Below are 12,140 nucleotides of genomic sequence, written 5' to 3' on the forward strand. Positions count from 1 at the left end.
CAGTAATAGATATAACATAAGAATTAACAACCGCCAAAACCTGCTAGTTACTCAATTACTTGACATGACGGATCAGATCCGCAGGCTAAAAAGATATTACCCTCTAGATTTAAATATTAGATTCAGCTAGAATCAAACATACGATGAATACTTATTATTCATGTTATAGTACCACACTAGAATAATTGACTTATAATTCTCAATGAGAATTGATCGTAAAATTCTTCCAAATAAAAAAGAAAAGAAAGAAAAATCACCGGTTCCTTAATAAGAAATTCAATGGGTGTATTTATCTAGGAAATATATCATTAGAAAACTGCGGATATTTATTTGTACGAAGCAATACAATATTTTTGGATTTTTGCGCTTTTAAATTTCCCACGAACGCATAAAAATCCGCAGTCTAATAGTTAAATCGAGAGATCGAGTCTTACCATCAAGGGAGATACTAACATGGCAGCTACGACATGGCAGCTACACATGGCAGCTCGCAGTGCTGCCAGGCAACTGCGTATAATTATGAAATTAACGTAGAAACAATTAGAATCGATAACACAACGAACAATTGTTACATTACAAATCAACTATTTGATAAGATGAAATTGATTATTGAACTTCAGAATTGCCTATTATTTAATTGTTTGCGCGGTAATCATCATTGCATGTTATGGTAATCACTTTTGCATATTATGTACATTCTGTGTATTTCTGCATCGTCGAGTTTCTCACGAAATGTGTAAAAATCCGCAAGCCAAATAATTGAATGTCGATAATTCTTACTATGCAGTTAGTACCAGCAGCACGTAATCGAACGTAAGGTCACCGTCTCTACGAACACCATCGACCACTTGCTTTAACGTCAATTTCGAACGTATGGATTCCACGAACGCCTCCCAAGCATTCTTCCTCTCTTCAGATTCCTTTCGTCTAACGAAGAATATTACTATTAACTATTGTTGCATTTGGTATGCATTAAGAATCTACAGTATGGACCAATTTACAGAGAATTCACAAAATTGTTATAAACTTGGTGCATACATTACTTTTGTATAAAGAATCGCGGGGAAAAAACCATGCGATGAAACTATCAACAAGTTCAGATTCACTACTACAAAAAACTTGTCAAGTAAAAAATTGTAAAGGTTATAAAATTATGAAAATTTGTTCAAAACGCGAGAAATATTTATGCGGCAAATGTATATTTGATAATAAGATAGTTTGTAAAAAATGCAGCGAAGTTGAATAAGATATATCTCTACATAAATAAAAGTATAATTCTATTTAAGACTATAATTAAAATTAACCTTTTCGCTTTGGGTGACCTGTGGGTACGAGCGCCGTATATAGGCGACGACCACGCGACGAATCCTGGGTTCGCCGCCCTAAATATCGGGCATACACCAATGCCATCTGTAGTCAATAATATATTTTTTCGTTATCGGCAGAACATTTTCTGTTGATTTTATTGACATATTGGATTAATCACTTCTTAAAAGTTACTCATTGTTGAAACAACATCAAAACGTTTTACGCAATATATTTCAAACATCCAAACGATCGTATACTGTTTCGTGCTAAAACATCTGTTAAATCCATTGACAGTGAAACGATATTTCATATATAGTTCTTACACGAATTATTGTTATTTAAGACTCAGGAAAACGTATATACAGCAACCACGCACACTGTGCGCATTTCTGTCGCACGCTTCCGTTCAGTGACAGTACTTCGGCGGACTGGACTGCCGAAACGAAAAGGTTAAACAAAAGTAAATTTGGACGAAATTTTATGTAAGTTCATCGTTTTATATACATTTAGTTATGAATTAACCGTTATCTAAATTAAATCATAAAAACTATTACTTCTTTAATCATTGGTCATTTTAACCGCACACGGTAGGAACAGATATACACGAAGTGTCGGTAAGTTTAGCGTTAAGAAGATACATCCGACAATCTTCTGGCTAAATCATCCTTGATGGGTGTAGCACCAACGCCATACATACCGCTATACGTGCACTGAGTTGGAATTACGCTGGAAATTGTTGGAAGGTGAACGAAGACGTTTGGAAAAGCTTCCTGGAGGGGAAATACCGAAGACATTAATTCACCTTACTATGGAGTTCATTTTCACGCCGATCCTCATTTCCGTGAGCCAGTGGAGGCAATTCTCGCATGGTTCCCCAGCTGGTACAGGAAATATCACCTTTCCAGAGAGATAAAGCCAGAGTAGGAAATGGAAATAATTAGCATTATTCTCTTACCTCGTAATACATGTTTTTCTTGTTCCTACACCAAACAACGTGTTCCATTTTCAGCTTCTTCAGCAGCTCCTCTAAGACCTTCGGAAATAATAGCGACAGATAAAACAGATAGAAGAAGCTTGTATCAAGCCTTCTGTCGTGCTACGTGCCTACAATAGGGCAATTCTCTTTTTCTCTCCAGTTATCTCGGTTGCAAGATGTCTGGGTAATTGGATGCGATTTACTTTGTAAGTCGAAGCTATTTTATTTCTGTAGCTTCTTTAATATTCATTCGTTCTTTATTTTTCCAAATTTAATTTGTGCTTTGCTGTCAAATTGATAAAATAGTAAGTAATTAATGTAATGGAAAGAGGAATAGTTAAAAGAAATTCTTGTTCTTTCAACTTGCTTCAGCCTCGTTATTCCTTTTTGTAAATTTAATTTATTCTTTGGCATTGAACTGATAAAATAATTGATGTACTAGTTTGATTAGATATATAATTCTTCTTTTGAAAACAAAGCAGTGGATGATATAAGAGATCGACGAGGTCAAACAATGTAAAATGTTATCCAGTATTGGAACTATACCATTAATATTCTGTTATTAAAATTATTAATACGCTATTACTGAAATTTACATTCTACGTATTAATAAACGAGATTCGTATTTTATGTATCGCAACAACAGTTCATCGATATTCCAAAGCAGCCATATCATAGACTTCTAACTGAGGCTAAATAAACCGAGATTACTCAACGATAGTAAAAATAGAACGAAAATAACGTTCGTCTATCAAACGAAATCGTAACATCGTAATAATTGAAAGAACATTCTAGTGTTGCGATAGAAGCACAATAAATTTCCATTTGGTGTAAAGAAATCTTAGTTAGTGCCCGATCAAATAAACTCCTACCGAATATATCCGAACCTCTATTATAACACTAAAAAACCATAGCTAGCGAAGAGAATCGGTAAACTTCTATTATGCGAATTGTTTATCCCCCGATGGACTCATATAAAATACAAATGGAGTTGTGTAAGAAGCATTTTCAATTTAACGCTTAATTGCTATCGTGCAATCTTGCAGAACCTCGAGTGACATAAAAATTGTTATAATTTTGCTTTAAAATAGCAAATGACGCAAAGTTTCGCTGATCTTCGTTTAGATCGAACCCTGTAATTATAAACTATAACTTCAAACATAAATTTTCAGAATCCCAGCAGAAAATCAATATCTTTCTATTTCATCGTAGCGCTGTCACGTGTCATTCAAACGTCGCGCTGACCGGAAATGCCACGTCCTCGACTTCGAAGATGTCCTCGCTTTCGTTTGCCTGAGTCGTACATCTACTTTTGATCCAACTAGCAATTTTTCTGGTTTTCCGATCTTCGTTCGTTTCAAAGGCGGAAGATCGACTCATGCTCGGAACTGAACGTAGGTATGCAAACTAAAAATACAACACCGCCAGGCATTCACGCGACAGAGGACAGAATCGTCCAGTTTATGTCGACGTTTTCGCGAAGTTCGGATCTTTCTGATCTAACAGTTCGACCTCGAAGCGATCGTTGAAGCATCAGTTTCATTAACGAGTCGCTAATCGTTTTATTGCTTCGGTTTTAATTAGCGAGAAGTTGGTGACGAGTTAGTTGGAGGCTTCGTTGTTTGTCCTTGATGGTTTATTTTAGTTTCGTTTATTATTACGCTTTTTAATTTCTATCTATTCTTTCCTCTTTTCATTTCAATTTCAAACGAGTGGAAAATTGTGAATTTATCCTAAAATACTTTGTCCATAATGTTTCAAAAATTTCGCATTGGTTTTTATGATAATTTTTGGCAAGCTTTTAGTTCAGAAGCTATAAATAGATCTTAGAAAGAAGACAAGCAATTCGTCGAATAACAAACTGTCAAAGTATGAAAAATTTTGCACAGTTGCGAGACTAGTGACCATTCTGCTTATACGTTGAAATGTATTTTATTCTAAATTTTTCGCTGATGTTCAAAAACGTATCAGCTTAGTTTTATGTTTTAATTAGAAAGGAAGAACGTAGGATAAATGTAAGGCAAGGAATGGCAACAGAGATATGGAAGATGTCCAAGAAGTGAAGGAAATGTTCAAGTGCCAAGATAATTGCAAGACAAGCACGTTGTTTTTTTTTTACGAAATAAACATTTATTTTAACAAATCAACAGCGTAAAGACTAGCGTCTAGAGACTAGTCCGACATTTGTCTGACCTAGGTAACTAGAGGCCGCCAGGAATATATCGCGCGAAGGGAAATTTCGAACTCTGCCGCGATTTTTACGAAAATTGAGAATCGTTCTTTATCTCCACCAAAGAAACCCCTCGCTTTTGAAGCAAATATTATTCAAGCGAGATGTGCGTGAAAAATGTCCTTCCTAAACAACGAGTCTGAAGAAAACTCTACTGCCATAATTGACAAGAACTCTGTGACATCGCGTTAATCGCAGTCTTGGTCGAAGATACAATTCGTCGGATGCTTTTGTTTCCAAGTAGAAATATTTCTCGTTCGATCGTGCAACGATGGAACGTTATCGTAATAAGGAAGCAGCTTATAGAGACATTTTTACGCGAACGATCGAAGCGTTTGTAGATTGAAAAGGAAAAGTTACGAGGAATGAAATTTTATTCAGATCAATCGTGCTGTTAAATATTACCAAAAGTACTTCGACGTGACTTTTAATACTTTTAAAATTCTTTTTAAATTCATTTGCCAGAAAAGCTTACTTCCGAGATAATTAGATAGAAAAGTTGTGGAATGAGAAATATTTCGAAACTTGGCAGCTCCCCGCTATAGTTTCGCGCTTCGTCTTGTCACAATGTTTGTTTCATACGTTTCGCGTCGCGATAAACCAACGTAACAAATTAGTCATCGCGACTAACTTGCTACCTTATCTTGTTAAGAAAAATTTCTTGTTTTTTTTTTTTGGCTTCTTCCCTCGATCTAAAACTCCTATCGTGGAAAGTATCTTTCTCTTTCATACGTAAATACGTATATCTCTATGATTAATTGTAGAGAAAACGTACGTACACGTGCGTTCATAGAAGTCGTAGAACTTTATAAGAACAACTTTTGAAACACAGTTAAGACACAGGATTAACGATGATTATGTCCACGTTGCGATTATTTTCTACTGTCTTCCAACGTATTTTGCTTTGTGAACATTTCTAAAGTTGTTCTTAAAGTCGACTATTAAGGTAATTTGACGTTTTAATTTCATTTCATAATTAACTTCGTTCGATTCAACCATTAATTGAATTTAATCTAATTTATTATCCGTTAAAATAATTAACTACCTATCGTATTTAACATCTTATATTAAATATTAAAGTAACTCGGTATACATATTTAAACCACTATTACATTTCCACGAAAGTTCTCTTCAGTTTCTTCCATCTTTCTCGACAATCGTATTTTCGACCAATTCAAACGCCATCGTTGATAACATTAAATCTCTAAACGATCGAAAGCTAACAAATCGATTTCGTTCAATTCCGTAAGCATCTAATCGATCGCGAGTGCCTGTGTAGAATTATTAATTAACCAATGAATATCTTCAATTCTCATAAAAACCGGAATTCTAGAGTTTCCCTTGGCAGCTCCCCGCCATAGTTTCACACTTCGTCTTGTCACGATGTTTTTGTTTCCTTCGTTTCGCGTCGCGATAAACCATCGTAACAAATTAGTCATCGCGATTAACTTGCTACCTTATCTTGCTAACAAAAATTTCTTGGTTTTTTCCTTTTTTTTTTGGCTTTTCCCTCGATCTTCTTACGATCTTTCCCATCTTTTGTATCTTTTCTTTCTTTGTCTCGTTATGTACATACGGTGGTTTTATTAAATGCGTTAAGTACAGACCTACGACACTTCCGCGGCTGTTTTTCTACACGAGACTGTTAGTTATTTATTTACTTAGTTAGTTATTTTTTATTTTCTGTTTTCTGCTTCTTTTAAGGCCATACTTAAGGAGAGGAGGAGCGTTTCGTTTAAACAACTTTCATGTGTGTGTGTGTGTGTGTGTGTGTTTGCGTTTGACAGCGTGAAAAAGATTTCGACGATTGTAGTATGATGAGTTCTATTAGAGATGCTCGATATTCTTATTTTCCAGCATCTTTTCGACAGTTTGCTTTGTTGTTTTCTTGTTATAGTTTCGATCGTAGAGATTCTTCGTCTGTATGATTCAAGAGATCGCTGTGTTTGAACTAGTTTGATGCAGTGATCCTGGTGAATTTGTCTGAAACGGATAAAGATAGGCAAAAAGTTTTCTCTAAAATTTACGCGTACTTTTAGTATAACATCGTGTCGAATATACATGTGGAGGCTTAACGTTTTGGATGCCGAGTGTGGTATCTTTTTTTCGTAGTTGAAAATTCGCAAGAATCGCTGCAAAAAATCTAGCGTGAGAGTAAAATGAGTAATCTAAAGGGGGACATCGTTGTTTTTGAAAATGCGGAAGTCTCGTTCGGAAGAAAAACGAGAAATTCGATAGAGCGAATATAAATAAATAAATGGCGATTTTTTCTATTTGAAGATCGATTTGGATTTCATCTGTCGGTCGTGTATTATTTTATTCTATTTTCTATTTTACAAAGAGAAGAGTATTTCATAAAACGAGACAAACGAATAGATATACCCGAAATGGAGATAATTTGGAACTTGTCGATCAATGGTATTTTCAACTCTCACTGTGTAACAATAAAAATATTAATGTTAAATAAATTGAATAATAAATACATTATTCTTTGGAACGAAGATAAATTTAGATCTATCGATCAATCGCATTCTTAATTTTTGTTATACGAACCAATAGCGTTAGAAAAAGCGAATAGCAAATAATGGTATGAATAATAGATAAATCTTAAAAAATACTCTCTTATAAAATATCGAAACAAAAGAACAGCCTGAGATATCTCATTCTCTTCTGCGCGACATTTCCATATTTTCGAAATACAACAGGAGTAATTAATCGTCCCCATTTTTACTTTACATCAGTATATACGCCACATGGCGTGTCTAAATCTAGACTCGCGTCTATAAACTCGAAAGCGAATCGCACGACAATTTCAGCGTTGCGTATCGAGTATAATACCAAACTTGTACATATTATACATATATATTTATATATATATATATACTTCATTTTCGAAAGACTATTTAGCGTTAGTGTTACCAAAGAAACCGAAAAAAAAAAGAAAAAAAAAAGAAAGAGATCATCACGTTCACATGTCATGATTTAATCGTCATTTAAACGCAACACGTATCAAGGTCCCTCGAGTTTTTCCCACAAAAACAAGTCATCCTTTCTATACCTTCAATCTCATTCTCCTTGTTTTTCCTCTTCTTCCTTTCTACAATATACCGGAAGGTTCAGAGTTGCTGCTAGGATATTTTTAGGAATCTTAAGGCCACGATACCAAGTTAATGAGCGATCGTTAAAACGAGTCGTCGCTACAAGGGATACACGCTATTATGGCGTCTAAGAGAAAGAAATCGCGTGCTTTTTCTGGTTCACAATCTTTCTCAGCACGCAGAAAGCGGCACATCGACGAAGAATCGTCGATGGTTCAAAAATCTTTTGTTCCTGTCGATCGAAAGCATCTGCCTTCCAATGGACGAATCGTTCTTCTCAGGAAGCATTTGAAAAATCAACTACCAAAAAACGTTCCTCCAAGTCTATTCGTTAATACTTTTCATCCATCAGTCGTGCTACGGAGGAAACGAGGCGTATCATCGGTTTAAAAAAATAGCTCTTTCTCTCTCTCTATCTTTCTTTCTTACTTTCGCTCTTTCTCTCGCTCTTGCACTCTTTATTTCACTTGTATCACTCTCATGGTCGAATATTCAAAATGGATTCACACGATCACCGAGTATCAAAAGAGAACGCAACCTCGACTGAATCATTCTCGTCGAAAAATGGTAACATCGCTATATCGAAAATCACGCTACTACAACGTCAACTGTATTATATATCATTGTGTCAACGATTCTTTTGAAACCAACCGAGAAAATACTTGTTTGTCTCCTCTGAGATCGAAGAATTCTACCTAAGTAACGTATTAGGTCGCCTAATAAGTTCGTTCGCATGTTTTTAACTTCGGTCCAGTCTCATCCTTTTTTAGATATCGATGGATAGTTAATTCCGGAATATTCAAAACGTCAGACACCTGGCCTGCCTTGTACTAGAATTTCATTCTCAGTTACGATTCTCAAATATGCAGGAATCGTTCTTTACAAGTGCTTTTTCTGGGTTGGCCTTGATCATATTGAAGGTTGGTCATTGGTCATCTTGGTCGCTTATCGTTCTGTATTCGTAAAACAACGTCGTAGAGACGACGAACTTATTGGACGATCTAATTTGGGGTGTCCCGAGAGATAGTCCCATACATTTATTACTTTTATAAGTTACGGTCGTGAATTTATGTCAAGTAATCCTATTATTCTCCAAATTATCAAACGTCTTGAAAATTCCCTCACTGTGGCTGACAGACCAAAGAGAGAGAAACGCAATTCCAATGATTCAATAAATTATTGTTAAAAAATATCTACCTTATTCCATTAAGAAATTATACAAATACAAAAAGGGAAAGCTTCTCTTATTATACCTTGCACAGAGAACCAACCAATCTTTTATTTCCCTCGGAAATTAAAAAAGAAAAGGACAAACAAGAGACTAATTTTTGGGACACCCCGTACAACTCCAAAGCATTCGTTTCTGCGTGCGAATGAAAGCATCGGTAGTCAAAACGAGGGGTACTTTCCGTCGTGTAATCTGGTCCTGTGGAAGAGAACAAGAGCTGTCAAAACAGCTCGTCGTCTCCAGTGTGAGTTCTATTAAAGTGTCCATCCCCGAAGGGAGCGAGATCGGCGATCGTCAAAGGGGGAACAAATACTATTTTCGTTTTCGGTTGAAAGATTGATCGTATCTCCCTAGAATGGGGCGAAAGATATTAGAAGTACGTCCTCTGTTCAGACCGGAGCGCTAGGTCGTCGTAAGAAAGACGAGAACAACGAACGCCGAGGTGGCCGCCGCCATGGCCGACGACGACGACGCTCGTCGACCGCGAACGATGACGTCTGTTCCTCGACGATCTCCAAAGGTCAAGCTTTCTCTTCCTCCTCGTCCATCTCCTCCGACGATTCGGAGGAGGAGGAGGTGATAAGGGCGGTGGAGAGACTGGGAACCTGGGCCGAGTATGCGAACGAGCTCATTCGGATCCGTTGAGGATTCCAACACTCTGGCAGGGAATGGGATCCGTCCTCCGTGCACTTGTCCGATTGCGACATATCTATGGAGCACAGCTCCATCATGGATACTCGCCTAGTGGGTCCCTTCTTGCTGTCTGTAACAGGGAAACTGTTTTGAGGGTTTTAAGTTTTTATGACGAAGAATTGTATGTTTATTACAATTTCACCTTTTACGTGTAAACTCGTACATACGGTGAATTCAGAATAGGATAATCAGACGTTTCGCGGTTAATTTCTCCAAGGATAACGTCCGATAACGTTAGTATAGGATTTTATTTATTAATTATTTGTAACGGATTAACACGTTGACGTCGATACTCAGGGTTTTCTTTGTGAGGCAGCGCCGAATACACGACGCTTCACGGGACAGACACGCGTGGTCCACCGGTGGTACACGCCGGCCTCAACGTGTTAAACATGAAACGATGGTTATTTAACGCGAACTAAATGCAGTAACGCGCTATAACTAAGATAACTAAATAGTTTATTTACAACTCTCGTTCCAACGCTCTCTTTCACACGGACTACACTCTCTCGACAACGCGATTCACATTCTCTGACTTCTCGACTCACACTGACTGTTAATTCCTCTTTCTCCCTTAACATCCCTCTGTTTTTTCTCATAGCCCCATCACGCACGTGTTACGCAACCGTTTATAAACATTGTTTATGGTTCACCCGATATCTCTTAGGCTTTCGTCCACGATACTACATCAGTTATTATCAATTGGCTGCAATGCTATCGCGACATAGCGATATAATTCATATGTAAATTAAGTTGTATTAATTTCACAATCGGAATACGATTCTCCAGGTATAAATTCGCGTACGAATAAGGAAGAGCGAGGAGGAAGAACGGAAGAGACGAAAGGAATAAGGGGAGGAACGAGAAACGGATGGCAATTACGCCAACTATGTTATGTTACAGAAATAAAACACGCGTGTCTGCTAATTTAAAGTACCGTGTGTTTTAAAGATAAAAAAGGTGTATTATCTTAATTTGTCCCCGAAGGTAAGCAGATATAGTATACTGCAAGAAATCTCGGTAATTTTTATCTTGCGTAAGTGGTTTTCGAATATAACTGGAAGAGAGTTGAATCGTAAATTCTATGCGACGTTTATGTCACGTAATAAACTTGCATATTTAGTGGCAATGAAATCACGACTGATAATGTTACATTTCATGGTCCATAACGAGATGTAACTGTTTTATTCTTAATATCTCCCTTTTATATTTCCATCCTTACTCAATGTCGAGTATATTTAATACTTGGCTGAATTTACGACGTCTTTAACGTGGTTTATATATCTCGCTACACTTCATCTTTATTAATTATATCTTCTCGAGAAACTCCAAATCTTTGTCGTTCATTTCATAAACAGAACATTGAATTTTTTCTAAAACTGCATACATAGATCTTATACGTTGCATCGTTTAAGCTTTAAAATTTTCTTTTAAAATCATAGTTAGCATTGAAATCTAAAACTTTACATTATTGTACTGTATTATAATACATTACTATATATATATATATATATATATATATAGTTCGATGGTTTTTACCGTCTTACCTTTCTCGTATTCACTGAAGGTCTTCGTGGGCGAATCCTCCGTCTGTTCTGTCCCTGTCAACGTGTACTCGTCACGCTCGTCCACAGTTTCCTGGCAATCGATACCATCCGGGGTGCACACACTCTCACCACGGAATAGACCAATTACTGACTGGACCTTTGGCTGCTCGATTCCACCTTTAATTAGAAGCAAGTGTTACTAACGAGGTTAATGAAGATTCATCGAGTGTTTCGGTTCGACCACCTCTAATATCTCTCTCTCTCTCTCTCTCTCTCTCTCTCTCTCTTGGAATATCTGTGTTAAGAGAAAGTGCACAGAGTCGATCGTTTTTCTAGATTATGCACGTAATAAAGACCACAGGCGAGAAAGCTACGATAAGTCCATTTTGATTTTTCAAGTTTTATCTACTTGCACGCTTTATTCGAAAATCTAATAAGAAGATGTAGCTTTAATAAAACGAAGAATGTTACTCGTATCGTAGTGCTCGTATTATCGTCTTTATTCTGCTTCTCTACTTTCGTTCATTGGACGAGGACACGAACATAATTTAAAAATCATTACATCGTATCTATTATACGAAACGAGGAAAATTGCATTTGTTTGAATAAAGTTTGAATATATGGCTCAGGATATTAGCCCATTTCTCATCGAATACACGTTAAGCGAATAAAAATCTATGGACCACCGCATTTAATGAATTACAGCCGTTATTAACCATTTGTGCTCGTTGCTGCAAGGCAACTTGATAACCGAACATCAACACCATCCGGTTAAATAAAGATTAATAACGCTAGGACATTTAAAAATGGTTTGCATTCGATTGAAAAAAACAGTTATCGTAAATTTTGAGAACCCAATGTTCCGACGTGCACTACTACCAATCACAAGTATCCGCACCATTATTTCCTTCGCGAGATACAATTTCACCTTTTATATCACAAAATCACCAAATTTTCAATGTAACAAATAGGTGTCAAAAATTTGCATTTGCATTTTTGATTTTATTCCCTGTACCAAACGTATAAACTGAATGAAAAGAACGTTCTGTTATTCGCAATT

The 12,140-nt window shown here is 36.5% G+C and overlaps 1 protein-coding gene across 7 annotated transcripts in view; it reads right to left on the minus strand.

Moving 5' to 3' along the window:
- Positions 1-4,391: 4,391 nt before the first annotated feature.
- Positions 4,392-12,140, minus strand: part of LOC132908637 (probable Na(+)/H(+) antiporter nhx-9) — a 43,533-nt gene continuing 35,784 nt past the window's right edge. For 5 of the 7 annotated variants that reach the window (XM_060962811.1, XM_060962808.1, XM_060962807.1 and 2 more), the window contains 2 exons: positions 11,081-11,257; positions 4,392-9,603 (listed from right to left, as the gene is read on the minus strand). In XM_060962811.1, the coding sequence (XP_060818794.1) occupies positions 9,362-9,603; positions 11,081-11,257 (419 nt within the window). In that variant the 3' untranslated portion in view covers positions 4,392-9,361. Of the gene's footprint in view, positions 9,618-11,080; positions 11,258-12,140 lie in introns of those variants that run through there. The other 2 variants (XM_060962810.1, XM_060962812.1) reach the window with 2 other exon arrangements.

This window comes from Bombus pascuorum, chromosome 7 (assembly GCF_905332965.1).
Source record: "Bombus pascuorum chromosome 7, iyBomPasc1.1, whole genome shotgun sequence".
NCBI lineage: Eukaryota > Metazoa > Arthropoda > Insecta > Hymenoptera > Apidae > Bombus > Bombus pascuorum.